This window comes from Otolemur garnettii, unplaced genomic scaffold (assembly GCF_000181295.1).
Source record: "Otolemur garnettii isolate 467f Iridium unplaced genomic scaffold, OtoGar3 scaffold00060, whole genome shotgun sequence".
Lineage (NCBI taxonomy): Eukaryota > Metazoa > Chordata > Mammalia > Primates > Galagidae > Otolemur > Otolemur garnettii.
The window spans coordinates 8,178,455-8,194,585 of NW_003852455.1; the positions used below are offsets into that span (position 1 = coordinate 8,178,455).

Sequence of the window (16,131 nt, forward strand, 5' to 3'; positions counted from 1 at the left end):
GTGTGGAACCCTCAAATATAGAGGGCTGACTGTACTTTATGACAGTAGCCCTATGAAACTAATATAATAATTTTTGGTTTGTAATTTTGTATTTTTAAAGGAGGTTCTTAACAAGTGTTCAAGGCTTCAGGTCCCACAAAATCTGACCATATCTTAATGTATACACACATACAAATTAATGATACTATTTACCATTTAGTATATTATATGGTGAATAGTATCATTAACTTGTGTAATTTCAGCTGAGTATGCTGAGTGCTACTCAATAAGGCCGATGGCATTTTGTCAGAAATCCTTATTTACTGACTTAAATCTTTACAGATGCTTCCCACAGCCATGTATACTTCAGTAACTACCAAATGGTTAACAGAATTGAATCACTGAATCAAAATATTTACATGGCTTCTGAAATACGTGCAACCTTATGATCTAGGAAGTCACCGTCTATAGATTTATCACCGATGAAATACTAAAGAATACCTAAGTGTCAGCCCAGCCGTTACTCAGTTTTCTGTTTAATAAATCTCCTATCTTTCAGCTTCAATGTTAAGCAACTGCAAAGGGCATTCTGTAAGAAAAGGTGTTGGAAATTGTAATTTCAAGTTCCACATGTCTCATGTTGTTGATGTCATAGATAAGGGACAACAATTCTATGATCTATGTGGTATATATAAAATTGGGGGAGTGACCTGCCTTCTCTTCAATGTGTCATCATCTGTAAAAAGGGATAATTATTCATATTCTGATAATCTCAATGGGTTCTTTTTGAGGATCAGATGAGACAAATGGGTATGAAAATGTGTTGCATTAAAATGTTTACTGGTTTTTTTTTTTTTAAAGACAGTGATAAAGTGCGGATCAATTTAGACACAGAACTGATGTCAATCTCCCCAAATTAGAGATTTAACAACGTAAAGTCCTACCTATACTGCGAGGCCTTGGAGAGTCATTCTAGGAGTTTTACATTTCTTCTAAATGGGCAAGATGATAGCTTTGAAATGTAGAGGTAAGTCATTTATTTAATCTCCGAAAGTCTAAAAAAATAATCTGTGAATTCCCCACCATTGTGTGAACATTTTTGGATAATTATTACGTTCTAGAAGATTACTGAGAAAGTTATGTTTTAATTTTTAGAATTTCTTTATGTCTTTCAAATAATAATGAGTTCACATTCCAAATAGAAGACGAGACTTCTGTTTTTTTAAAATAGAAAATGCTAACACTAAGAATAAGATATGGACACAATTGGCTGTCTTGTTAACATAATGTTGAAGGAAGGGGTCCTTTGTAAACAGAAGTCAGGTGGTTAAAAAAGAAAGGGAGGAGGAGGCAGGAGAGAGAGAGAAAAAGGAAGAGGCAGAAAGAATGGACGGAAGCAAGCAGCAAACTTGTCTTTGGCGCTCTATTAATAGTCTGGTACTAGAACTCACTGAACTGCCACAGAAGGCTGAACAGTTCCGAGCTTTTCACGTGATCAGCTTCATACTTCCATGGCTCTCCCAAATAAGGCTTTCTAAACAAACTTGGCCTGCGCTCACTCATTTGGCATTTCTCCTGTAGGAATGCAACTCAATGTTCTATCCAAAGGCTTCAGGAATGACAGTTTTTAGATATTTATTTAATCCTCTCTCAAGCCAGGTTTGTTTTGAATCAATGGCAAATGTGATTAGTAAATGGAACATTCATTTTGTTACACTCACTCTAAACTTCATATATAAATGGGATGAATTTTATAGTTTATATTGACATTTCTTTCCTCTTTACCCTTTCCCGATCAGCTCTTCAATGATGATATAAATTTTCCATGCAGGCCAGGCATGGTGGCTCAAGTCTATAATCTCAGCATTTTTGGGAGGATCACTAGCGGTCAGGAATTTGAACCAGCCTGTGCTACATAGGAAGATCCCATTTTTAAAAAAGAAAGAGAAAGAATGAAAAAGAAGGAGTAAAGAAAAGAGAGAGAGAGAAGAAAGAAAAGGAAAGGGAAAGGGAAGGGAAGGGAGAAAGAAAGAAAAATTAGCACGTGGTGGCACATGCCTGTAGTCCCAGCTGTTCTGGAGGATGAGGCAGGAGGATCCCTTGCTCCTGGAAGTTTGAGCTTGCAGTGACCTATGATGACACTGCTACACTCTAGTCCAGGCAACAGAGTAAGATCCTGTTTCAATTTTTTTTTTTTTTTTTTTAATGCAAAGGTACAAAACTTTGTTACTCCTGGCATTTGGCAAGCAGTCCCCATGTGTAGGTGAAATGACAGTGCTGGTGATGAACCAGTCGTTGCTGGTTTCATGACAGGCATTTGCTTCTCACTGGGATATATGGTGCTCATGAAGTATCCTGGGCCCAGGGGGTCTTCACCTTGCTTTGTGCCTCTCAGAGCTCAGCAGTACTTTCCTCTCTGAGGTTCAGATGTATTAGTTAGATTCTCCTCTCTGACATTCTGCTTAATTCTATTCCATAGCCCACCAATAACCCCCTCACCCTGCCAGTTCATTCAGAAGGGCCCAGCCAGCCAGAGCAGACAGGAAGATGAAAAATGAAGAGATGATCTGAAGTCTTCTGTTAGAAAAACAAGAAAGAAGCTTTCCTGGCAGACAATTTGCAATAGTCTCATGTCAGGACGGGAGCTCATCAGTACTTAACATACAGAGCCTGTTCAAGATCAAGAGGACCTGACTTCAGGCTTACAGCTGGGTTGCTGCACATCAGAGAGAATTTGTTTTTCATGCGTTTTACAAAGAGGCCATGTAGTCTGACAGGTACGAGGTTGGGCATGTGGTCTGGAGCAAGAAACTTTATTCCTCTCTTTCTCATGTCCCACTCAATAAAAAAATCATGACATGAATATGATCTTTACAGCTTTTTTGAGAGGACTAAATGAGCCTAGGCAAATGAAGGTGTCACTTAGAGAAATAACTGATCTGGGGTGCTTTCTAGCATTCACATTCGAGAAGGCCACTCTTTTAGCACTTTTGTGATTTTTGTTTTATGTAAGTTATCTGTCCATACATATCTGACGATTAGGAGAAATGCTCTATTCCTTTAAAAAGTGGGATGCTATCTCTCAAAAAAAAAAAAAATAATACTTCATTCTACTGAAAAGGAACTCAAGTGCTAGCGTCACCGGGGATGCACAGCTGATCTCTTCCATTAGATTTACGCTCTTTGAAGATGAGCTAAGGTTTTTTTTCCATCATTATATTTCTGTTGATATCCAGAAAAGTGGCATCTAGACGGTACATGTTAGGCATTTATTAAAATTAAAACTAAAACTAAAAGCCCCTTGCAGCAATATGGTAATGTTGTTAAGTAGAACTAAAAGCACTAATATCTATTCAATATTTTTCCTAAAAATTACTACTGAACTCATCTGTGTTTAGCTGTGCTAAGAAGCATAAACATCAATGTTAAACTATATATGTCTTGCCTAGACGGGACTGCTTTGTAAGAGCTCATGAGCCAGACAGAAAGCCCTTGAGCTGTCCAATGTTAGTTCCAGAAAATAAAGCTCCCTGTTGATAAATACAATATTTTGGGCTATTTACACAAAGAGAAGGCAAACTATTGTACAAGCCATTTTGAGGCAAAAGGATAACTGGGAAAGAGAGAGGAGAGAAAAGACCGAAATGAAATCAAACTGCAGGGAAGAGCACAGGTGAAGGGAAGTGATACCTGGGTGTGAACAGAAGTCTTGAAGAACAGATGCCATCATCCGCCTTTTAGCGGCTGTATCGCCATCAGGGCCGGGACTAGATGGGAAGCCCAGCAGGATCCCTGGATGCTTGGAAGAATGCCCAGTTAACCTACTGCTCCTGACACAGAATAGAGCAGGTAAAACCTTCATCTCTCCCCTGGGCCCACACCATTTCTGGCTTTGTTTTTACTTAATTATTTATTTACTTTTTTAAGAGATAAAGTCTCACTATGTTGCCAGGCTGGAATGCAGAGACTACGTGAAGGCAAGATCATAGCCCTGTATGGCCTTGAACTTCTGGGTTCAAGAAATCCTATATTATATTGCCTCAGGGTCCTAAGTAGCTGGAACTACAGGCATATGCCAGTGCCCCTAGTTTCTCACTTTAGAGCATTTGATTTTTAACTGCTCAAGTGCAATTGGTATTACACCCTATCTTCTTTGGGAAAGCAATTAAAACTTAAAAATTCTTACAACATATGCAACTCTTGAACTATTCTTAATTCCATTACTGTTGGTCTCGGGAAAACATTTCACAGCCCTGGTGAGGGAGTTAAGTACTGTATATTTTGTAATTTCCCTTCTCATTCAACAACCATACCTCTCCACTACCCCAGTGCTAAATGCTGAGAGTGTGAGGAAGTGTGCAGCTATAAGACTTAAGACATGTAAACGCCACAGCATTTAAGTCACACATACTTTTACATTTTATTTTCTTTTGAGACAGAGTCTCACCCTCTCGCCCTGGGTAGAGTGCCACAGTGTCACAGCAACCTCCAACTGTTGGGCTTGAGCACTCCTCTTTCTTCAGCTTTCCAATTAGCTGAGACTACAGGTGAGGCGCTACGCCTGGCTAGGTTGGTTTTTAAATTTATTTTTCCCTATTTTTAGCAGAGATAGGATTTTGCTCTTTCTCAAGCAATCCACCCACCTCGGCCTCTCAGAGTGGTAAAATTATAGGTGTGAGCCACCATGCCTGGCCTACAGTTCTTCATATAAAAGCTCTTCTGTTTAAACATTAGGAAAGTTCATAAGACCGTTTGTTCAATAGTTTTAAGGGAAACCACAGAAACACTGGAGTATACCCAATCTCCCAATATCCACTCCAATCCTTCTTAGCTGCTGGTATCGTCTTAAGACAAAATCAGGGGCTGTCACTCCTTTGCTAAACACACTCCAGTGGGATTTCCATTTAACGTAGAATGAAAGACAACCTCGTTACTGTGGTCCACAGATCAGGACCCTGCTTAAATCTCTTGCATCACTTACTGCATGAGAGAAAGAGAAGAGTCTAGGATGATGTCGAGTTGTAGTCCTACCTCCTGGAAGAGCAGAATCACCATGACTAGGAGAACAGGGGTGTGTGGGAGGAGCAAGCAAGGGTGGGGCTAAGATTCAGGGGTGGTTTTTCCATCAGTGATGAACCAGCTTCAGAAGATTACACATAGCATCATGCTCTACTGGACAGAGACAAAAGCATCTCCAACTGACCACAGCTAAGGAGAGAACAACTACCATGATGTTGGCTGGAAAATTAGTCTCAGTGGTTAAAACAGATGGCATCCAACTGAAGATTAATCCATTCATAATATAAATCAGGATCTGACGGGGAAAAAAGACCAAGAACATAGGTGGAATAAAAAATAGAGCATCTATAAAGACTTAGCTATTAAAAACCCACATAAACAACTCTTGTTCACAGACACTGTAACATGGACCCTGGTCTATTTAGTAAATGTCATTTCACCGATTTATTGATGGATTGATTCATTCATTTCTTCACAAGTACCTGAGATAGGCAAGGGACTATGCTGCGCATACAGAAAACAAAACATAATTTTGATTTTGATACTTAATTCTTCCTTCCCTGAAAATTTCTACTGACTATTGCAAAAATGTCCAGCTCAAGGTTCAAGGTGCAAGTCCCGTTTTGAACTGTGCCGGCTGCACAGTCTCTATTAACCCTTTTCAGCTCTGCTGTTGTAGTGTGAAAGCAGGCACGGATGATAGGTAAACAAGTAAGAATAGCTGTATTTGACCCAAACATTATTTACAAAACTAGATGGCAAGTGACATTTGGGCCAGGGCTGTGACATGCTGGGTCCTGCTTCACAGTCCCCAGACGGCCCTTCTCAACCCCTTTCCAGTTCTTATTTTTCTACTCCTGAAGAGCCCACCAGCATCAGTTGTCTCCCAGGTAACCTACTTTAATATTGTGTCTTTTTGGTGGGATAGGTAGCAGGATTAAAAATGGAGTTTCCTCTGGTGAAAACCATAGCTACCATCTATCTTAACATTCAAGATTGCATGTACTAATCATAAAAAATAATAGCTAACAAGGAATAAAAGTAGCACAACAATACTGTATCTTTCCTTTTCTTCAATAATATCTAGATATAAATACACAAGAGGGCCTATTAACCTGCATATAGGTTTAAGGTATACATAATTTCAATAATTTTCCTCTTGATAACAACATACAGTATACATATACGGTAGCAATGTATATTGAATCTTGGGTTTAAAATAATGTGAAATATATGTTGTGTCCCCAAAATAGAGTTTATTTGCTAAACTTCTGGGCCCATGTCATGTTTGGACAACGGCACCATGAGGTAACACATATAAACACAGGTAGGTTTGAAAGGAGGCAAGTGTCCAAGAGGGTAAAGCACGTTGGACAGTAGCCCGAAGACTGAAATTCTCATCCTCTCTCCAGCATGTGGTAATGGTGGGTATGAGAAAAGCTGCCTCCAAACATGTTACAGATATTTCCCCATATAAAAGTGTTGGGTAAATTTTATAGGGGATTGTAAAAATGTGAAATGTTACCATCACATATTTTAAAAATGTAACACTAAGTAAGCAACCTTCTGAAAGAAATCAAGTTGTATTTGTTGAAAAACATTCCCTGAATTCCGAGGATGAAATAGAGCAATCACTGTATTACTTGCTCAGAGTATTTCTAAAAGTTGGGTTTTCTGTATTCCAGAAAATCAAATAACAAGTAAGCCATTGTTTCTGGAACAATGGCACGTAGGGTGCTACACTAATTAAAAATATTTCACTTTCACTATAAGACACTTTCTAATATTCTCTGTGTAAAATATTTCCAAGTTTTAATATTCACCACTAATGCTATCAAGACATCAATAACGGTCAACTGTTTTTATTCGCTGGTGAAGAGAATAACTATGGTCTTTCTTCTGACATGCAACCCTCTGAGGGTTTGCAGCTGGTCAAGAAGGAAACGAGATTCCCCTAAGGAATCCAGAAGTCAGGTTGTTGTGTTGTTATGGAAATTAAATAAAGCAAAACAAAGAAACACCAGTACATTGCAGTCGCTCACTCTAAACACAAAGCATTACATATGGCCAGAATCAGCCATCTGTTAAAATGATTTATTGAACTTTATAAAAAGATCAGAGACCTGGGACATCATTAAACAACTAAATCTATGAAAAAAATTAGATAAGTAAAATGAATAGATAATATTCATAGGCATTTCTTGGTGTACTGGTACATCATTCCAATAACTTGTATGTCAGGAGGGAGAGGTTACGGACTGGGTGGGCACAGCCCAGGAGCTAGTCTGGAGAAGCCGTGAGCCGATGGAGCAGGTACACTAGACTGGGAGCCATTCGCAGCCTTACGGATATGATAAAGAGTCCTACCGACAGGGGCTCAGAGCATTTTGGCAGTAGTTATTATGACACCTTTTAAAGGTCATTTACTTCTGACCTCACCTGCCTTGACTGTTCTTAAGAGTTCTTAGGAGAAAAACTGTGGCATATAAAAAAGAGTCCATTTACTGCTCAAGTACTGTGCCACTTACTAGGTGACTATAACTATCATTAATTGCCAGTTTTCATCTCTGTAAATGTAAGGAATTATGATTTAATGATTCTGAAGTTTGTTTTTATATTGAAAAGTTTTAATGGATTAGTCTAGGAGAGTGAAGAGTAAAGCCTCTTTTTCCCCCAATTTACATCCTTCAAATTTGAAGCATACTGTTTCTTCATTAATCAGGAAGAAAATCTTTTAAACTGAGGAAGTTGAAGGAAATAAAGAACTGAATCAACAATCTGTCTGCTGATGAAATGCTCCAAGCAGAAGAGCCTCAGGGGTCTTATAAAGAAGTTAGGAGAATTCTTAATTTTAATAAGGTCACAGGATAGAAGGTCATTGTACAAAAACCAATTGCATTTGTATATACTGATAAAAAATGATTGCAAATTGAAATTTAAAAATAATATCTACAATAGCATTCAAAAATATGAAATGCTCATGGATAAATTTACCAAAATATGTTCAAAGCTATGATAACGTTGTCAAGAGAATGTGAAATACACAAATAAGGGAATTACATTCATGTGTTGGAAAACTCAATAGGTGTTAAGGTATCAGCTCTTTTCAAAATCATCTATAGATTCCACCAAAATTACAGCAGGCTATTTTGTGGAAGTTAACAACCTATAATTCCATGTTAAAATTTATATAGAAATAGAAAGGCCTTGGAAGAGTCAAAACAATTTTGAAAGAGAACAAAGATGGAAAACTCAACACTGCCCGATTTCTAAACCTACCATAAAAGTTAATGATGAAGACACTAAGGCGTTGGCCCAACCAGAGATTTATACATTAATGGAACAGAGTCTAGATAGACTCAAATATATGTGGTCAACTGCCTTTTTTTGCAAATGCATCTAGGTGATTCAATGGGAGAAAACATCTTCAACAAATTATACAGAAAAAGCTGGAATATTTCAATGGAGAAAATAAAACGAACTTTGACACATCTCACACCACATACAAAAATTAACTCGAAGTGAATCATAAACCTAAATTTAGAATGTAAAATCTCTTTGAAAAAAGCATAAAGTGGGGCCTGGGCATGGAGGCTCATGCCTACACGGGAGAATGAGGTGAGAGGATCACTTAAGGCCAAGTAGCTTGAGAGGCTGCCGTGAGTATAATGGTGTCACTGCACTCTAGCCCAGGCAACAGACTTTGTCTCTGAAATTTAAAAAATAATAATAAAAGAAAAGAAAAGAACAAAAGTTATGAGACCACAGGTGGCAGAAATATCTTTTAAAAACCCCAAAAGCATAAACTATCAAAGATGGACGTGCTAAAATGACCTTCACCAAAATTAAAGACACGTGCTCTTCATAAAGTACTAAAACATTTAAAATATTAGAACAATAGTGAGACTGAAAATTATCCAGCGGCTTTGAACTATGAGTCATTAATGTGATGATGATTGGTACTGGGGTAGCTAAGCTGATTTGGTTGAATAGGTTTTGGTTTCAGTGTTTTGCTGAACAATCTGTTAAGGCTGAAAACAGAACTTACTTTTTTAATTTTGGGAGACAAGGAAAGCTTCTTCAAGCATATTCATTAGGCAAGAATGTATTAAGTCCCATGTACCCTGCTCCAGGGGACACCGTCTCAATCCTCTAGAAGTTAGATTGGTGGAACACAGGTGCAAAAAATGATTCTACTGTAGCAAGAGTGTGAAATGTCCACAAAGAGGATTAAATAATATATAAGTGGATTTTAGGAAGAGGAGAAAGTTTCATGACAGAAACGGACGCTTTAACTGGGCCTTTCTGGGCTGCTTTAACAAAATACATTTTTAATTATTTTGGATGTGCACATATTTTACTTATTTGGAGGAAGGCTGGGAAGGCATTCTAGGAAGGAGCTTGATGAACAAAACCAGAGATGGAAATTAGCTAAAAATATAATTTAGAAGCTGGAGCCAGAAGCTCAAAGGGGGATATAAAATTGGAAAGCCAGTCTGAGGTTTCAATGCATTCCCTAACCATCTAGGATTTGTTAGCTTTTTGAAAAAGGCAATGATAAGGCCAGAGCTACACAATATGAGATTAATCCAGTACTGTGTGTAGGATATGTGAGTGTGGAGATGGATGATGGAAAAGGCCATTTCAATGATTCTGGTGAGAATTGAGGATAATAGATTTGAGAGTTTGTGAAGGTATAAAGACCCAACAGACAAACTGCCAGGTGATAGGGAAGAGGAATTTGGCTGCAAGGAAGCAAGCCTGGGGGTCAAGCAGGGACGTAACAGGTACTTTCCCTCCAAAAGCTGATATCATCCACACTGCAGGATGCCTGCCTCAGGCCCCTTACTATCCCTGTGCATCGTGGTCATGTCAGAGCCATGTGCAATGGTCCTTATGGGGAGTTCCACCTCTAGATGCCACAGCATGCCAAGATTTGGTGGTTTGCTCCAGGTAAAGTATAGAGATCATCTTCAGAAGACCTGAATTGGAGATGTGGCTCTCCTGTGAATTTGATATATGAATGAATAATTCTCATCACTGAACTTTTGAACCTTCATCAGTAAAAGAGAGATAAACATCTCTACTTGGGGCTTAATCCTCATGGATTTTGTGACCTCCATCCACAAAGTGCTTTGAAAACTGAAAAATCTTTGTTCAAAAGGGATTACTGGCCTCGTCTGCAATCTTGTCCATTCCCACTTTCACACACATTCAGGTATTAGCAACTGACCCGAGGCATCCGTCCTACTGCCCACCCTAACTAGCTCTTCTTTTTTGTTTCTCTGATCCTAGAAGTGAGAGACATTTAGCACAGCAATTACCATAAAGATAATTCTCTCCAAAATGCCAGCAATGCCTTGCAGTGCTCCTACTATATATCTCCTTCTCCTTCCTAAAATTAAATTCAACTGTTGTGGTAATGCTAGAATGTTCAAAATGCCACTGTATCAACATTCTCAAATATTTTCTTAATCTTAACAGAAATTACAGGTCTGGGAGTCCCTCTGACACCCCCTTCAACTCTCTTCTCTGACCCGTCACGCGTCCCCATCCCCCAAACTCAACACTCAAGTGAAGAACAATGATCTAATTCTGGAGAAGAAAACTTGCTGTTAGGTTTACTGAGAGATGGTTAGCGGATGTTTTAAGTTCTCATCTTCCTGAAGGATTTTTGAAGACAATTTTATAATAGATGGCTGGAGAATTTTATCTACCTTTCACACTAGGTGGGATGGGACTCCCCAGCTTTTCTGGGATGAATAGCACCGGTGCTATCACACATTGTGAGGCCATTGTTTGTCCCTTTGATAGAACTGCGGCTGACAGGGACGAGGTATTATAAGGCTAAAGCTTCCTTGCCACTAATTTATACCTGGGAGTCGTGTCTCGCCTCCAGGCCCTGCTCAGGTTCTGTCAAGCTGAGGCATCTTATCTGAATATCGGAGAAGATACATATCCCATCTCACAGGGATGTAAAGACAGGGTACAGGACAAGAGTTCAGTGCACAGCACGGCAACCTGCATCAGTATCAGCTTTTATAAATCAGCAAAGAGTAAAGATCCTACCGCATCAATCCATCAGTGAAGAGGATTACCAGTGAGAAGAGAAGGGTTCTTCCTTATAAAGACTTACTATAACAAAATTTCTCAAGAACCCCAGCCCACATGATACTGGAGACATATTATGGCCCACAGCAGTGGACAGATTCACTGCTTAGCACATGAAAGGAACACAGAGAGAATCACAATCCCTTTAACTTCGCAGGTTTGATTTTGTTTGACTTTCTTCATTTCTTCCTTCTCTTTTATTTCTTTCCTTTCTCTTTCTCCTTCACTTTTTCTCTCCTCTTTTACACTGTTCTAGGATATAGAAAAATTAAAGCAGCTCATCTCAAATATAGGAGGGATTTATTTCTTTCATCCTTTCAGACATTTTTCTTAATGGCTTGCATGCCAAACTCTTCCAAACTCCTCAGTGCAATGAAGTATAATTGTTTTAAGGCATGAAAGTAAGTTTTTCATCAGTGAAAAGAGAGAGAGAAGTAAATGAAAGCCAGTGGAAAAGCTGAATAGTCCTCATTTGGCAATTATTCCACCTTTGGAAATTTCCAAGGCCTTTGCAATCGTTAATTAATTAGTGAAGATGACATTCCACTTTACTGAGGTTGGAAAAGTGACATACAGAGCTCTAGAAGTTTCCTTCAAACCAAAGGAGGAATGTTAAGAAAAAAACTAGGATGAGAATTTGGAGCTCATTTCTCAAGTCTGTAGTCCCCGCACTAAGCCACGCAGTCCACATGGGGACAGTGAGGCCCTCTGTGCACAGGTGCAGTGGAATACAGCAGAATTCTGCTCAAAGGCCATGGTGAGGGAGCCAACCCCTTCATCAGCCCGTGCCCCCTCAACACACACGGCATTTATCTGGAGAGTCACCAGCCTCCTCCCTTCCCAAAGCACAGATGGCTAAATATCAACCTCTAACCACTCTTCTTAATAATCACAGTGAAAGTACATGATTTGATTTTCCTTTTTAAAATGCACAATCAAATATAATGTGAAAACACATGACACTGTTGAAAAAACAAATATATCAAATTTTTAAAAAATGACATGAAATCGACTGATATTCAAAATACGTAATGTAATAAGTCATCTTGAATAGCTTCATTATTCAGATAAGAAACCGAGTTTCATGCTCCTGGTGTGTGGTTAATAAACGTCCATTCTATCTCCCCAAGCAGGTTGGTGAGAATAGATGAAACCCTGGTGATGTGGCTGGACCCAGTATCTTAGGTACAGGTGTTGCAGTGGGTGCTGATTCTTTTTCCTCCACCAATGGATTGGGTCCAAGCGCTGAGAGGGACCGTCCAGAATGCCAAGTGACATAATGGGAAAACAGAACACTTGACTGGCTCAGTACTTCTCACCAGAGGACTCTCTCCGACTAGACATACTAATGTTTTCTCTCATGTCTGGTAGCTCAAGTGGGGAGACAGGCTCTGCTAACAACTCAGAGGCCATCACCTCTCGTCCTCAGGAACATCACTCAGCCATTCTTACAGTCAGGCTGCTTTGGGCAAAACATGAATGTATCCATATTTTGAATGTAAATGCTGACAGCAATTGTCCCAATCTAAACTTTTATTTTATTATAATCTTCCATGGGGAAATGTGTTGTAGCTATATAAAAGTGCGGTATGTTTGAATAATCTCAATTTCTTTGAACTGGTTGTCTTGGGGGCCAGGAAATGATGCAAACATACTGTGATGTTAACAAAGGGAAAGCTTGCCCAGCTTGACTATTTTGGACAAACCTTATTTAAATATCAAACACATAAATACACACAAAAACTTTAAAAGCATTGCTTTTCATAAAGAGACTTTAGAAAGAAAACATAATGTTTAAAATCGTTTAGAATTTTAACTTGGATCTTTATATTGGAACATGATCATGGCTGGCCCCTCATTCACGTCATGGGCATGGTCAGGAAAACGGATTCCCTCAGTTCTTCATAGGTCCTGCTTGTTACCAAGCTCTGTTCCTCTAAGGAATCTGTGATTCACTTACATAACCATTAATAGAGCAGAAATTTTTATGAGAGGACAATGGTTAATAAGTACCTTATCAGGAATTTTTGGTTACAACGGTGAATGTATGAATAGATCTTTCTGAAAATTGACAGTCTTGTCAGAACTGTGGAAAAGATTAAAAAAATATAGTCCAACCTTCTACCGAATTCATCTCCCCAAATTACCATTCACCTTCTAGCTAACCTAAGGATCTCAAATTTTTCATTTCTCATAGCTTTAATAAAAAGGAAAGGAGGGTTGTGTCCCTACCCAAAGGCTGGAGCTGGCTTGGTTTTTCCATTCATTGAGTTCTCTCATGATGATGAGAAGAAATGACATTGTGCTAGTTCTAGGACTAATGAAAATTCCAACTTGTAGTGAGTGTGTCTGCCTCGTGTTGCATTTTACCAATTCAGAGAAAGTAATGGAGTAGGCTTACCTAAAGGTGCAGGCGCACATCCTGACAATTAAGTCAAACAACAACAACAAAAACTCTGTCATTCATAGAACTTTTATTTTGTTTTTTTGGTGACACAGAGTCTCACTCTATTGCTCAGGCTAGAGTGCCATGACAATAGCCTAGCTCACAGCAACCTCAAACTGCTGGGCTCTAGTGATCATCCTGCCTCAGTCTACTGAGTAGCTGAGGCCACAATGTGCCTACCCAATATTTTCTATTTTTAGCAATGACTTGTCTTAGCTTTTGCTCAGGCTGGTCTTGAACTGCTGAGCTCAAGCGATCTCTTCCACCTAGGCCTCCCAGAGTGCTAGGATTACAGGTGTGAGCCACTATACTGGCAAGTTTTTTTTTTTTTTTTTTTTGGCCGGGGATTGGGTTTGAACCCTCCACCTCTAGCATATGGAGCCGGTGTCCTACTCCTTTGAGCCATAGGCGCTGCCTGGCAAGAGTTTTTAAACCTCATTTAATAGAATTAAACGTGGAGGATGAGAAATGTGAACCAACAAACCTCATAATACTGGAGCCTCTCTCAAAGGATACTAGCCAAGTATCTGTATTACCATAGCCCTGCTTAGCAAACCTGCCCCTTGGATCCTTGGCCACTTGTTTTGGCCCAGGAATTGTGTGATACTAGGTAACATTGCTGAAGTTCTAACCACCTTCACATGGTCACAGCCTGACTGACAATCCCTTCATGTTTGTCCTGCAACCTCTTATCTATGCAGCCCTGTCCTGCAGACCCTCATACCCTATAGGTATGAGATGTAATGGACCTGTTTAGTGTCCAAGCAAACGCAAAGTCTGGAGGAAGTTTCTTTCTCCAAAGTCTGGAGGGAGGCTTTGACTGATAGGAGGCAAGAGTTAGCAGGTAAATGATTTTCCCTGTCTCCCTTGGAACTGATTCTCCTGAAATGGTATGGCTTATATGGCCTATTGGAAGATGAACCTTCAAGACTGAGTAATCCTTCAAATCCGAGCACTTCGTACTAAACAGAAGTCACACTAGGAACATACTTGCAAATAGGATCTTTCTCCTTTCATGTTTCATGCATGTTTCCCTGGGATTTTATTAGCCAATGAAAAAAGAGCAGCATAAACACTTTGCCTTAGGCTTTGCTATCTGGGAAGGCAGACTAACACAGGCAACCTCTTTATCCCCATATCTCCATGCTAATTTGTTTCTTACCTTTGGCTGAAGCGGTGGGGCACAAGGGGCTGGAGCAGGATCCATGATATAGGTCTTCTTGGGACCAGTGGCAGGATACATTCCTGCAAGGTTCTGGTTCCCTGCTCCAGGAGGAGCGTACCCTGGTTCCCGCTTCCAGGTATTTGGATGACCTTGTTGACCATAGGTAGGCTCAGCATCATTTCTGCCCCCATAGCCAGGTCCTGCTGCATAATAGGCTTCATAATGGCGTCCTTGGTTAGGAGCATACCCATACCCAGGCTCTGGCTGAAGTCCTGGTGGTGGAATATATGCATAATCTGGGCCTCCCCTGGTTGAAAAAGGAGGACACTGCCCAGACACAGGAGCTGGCTGAGTGTTATAGCCCTGGGGCCCCGGGCCATACATTTGTCCAGATGAAGGGGCAGCGATATAGTGAGGGCTGGGCTGGGCTGACTTCACTTGCACGTTGAAGGTAGGCCTCGAAGAGGTGGATGCAGTGGTATAAGAAGCTGGCACTGGCTGAGGCTGGGGTTTGAGGGTTCCAATTGGAGCCACGGGTATGGGTCCAGCCTGGGGTGCAGGCTGTGGTTTTAATGTAGACTTTTTGGTTGCTGTTAGAGGCGGCTGGTTTGGAATGACCATTCTCTTGTGTCCTGTGACTGGAGTAGAAACTGGAGGAGAGGCTGTTGAAGTAGTAGAGCCCTAAAGTACAACAGGAGAAAAAGAAGACAAAGATTACTGCCAATGAATAAAACATACATACACAGTGACCAAATACTAAGAAGTGCTAATTATTATTTATGCATCAATTTGTAAAATACAAATAAGGAAAAATCTTGCCTCAAAGAGTTCACAAACTAAAACAAAAATCAGTTGTTTCTACATACTACAAATGAATTGAAAATAAAATTCAGAAAACAATTCCTTTTACAATAGCATCAGAAAGAATAAAACACCGAAGTTATCTATGGAAGAAAGAGATGTATACTAAAAACTATGAAACACTGATGAAACAAACTAAGATGCCAACAAATGGAAAGACAAGTCTGCTCATGGATTAGAAGACTTAATATTGTTAACATGTCCATACATGTTGATTCACTGGAATCCTTATCAAAATTCCTAATTGGTATGTTTTTCAGAAATAGAAAACAATTCTAAAATTCATAAGAAACCACAAAAGATCATGAAAAGCAAAATTGATCTTGAGAAAGAATGAAGGCATTATAATGCCTGATATCAAAATATATTATAAAGCTACAGTAATCAAAACAATATGATACTGGCATAAGGACAGACATACAGACCAACAGAACCAATACAGAGCCCAAAGTAAATCCATGTGTACAAAGTCAGTTGACTTGTGACAAGGATGGTAAGAAAACGCAATGGAAAGGGATGGTCTCTTCAACAAATGGTATTGGAAAAACTG

General features: G+C 39.6%; 1 protein-coding gene across 7 annotated transcripts in view; it reads right to left on the bottom strand.

Annotated features, from left to right (window-relative positions):
• The window catches only part of LPP (LIM domain containing preferred translocation partner in lipoma), a 686,984-nt gene that overhangs the window by 239,095 nt on the left and 431,758 nt on the right, over positions 1-16,131 (bottom strand). For all 7 annotated transcript variants that reach the window (XM_023514821.1, XM_023514815.1, XM_023514819.1 and 4 more), the window contains one exon: positions 14,718-15,401. In XM_023514821.1, coding sequence (XP_023370589.1) covers positions 14,718-15,401 — 684 coding nt within the window. The remainder of the gene's footprint in view (positions 1-14,717; positions 15,402-16,131) is intronic.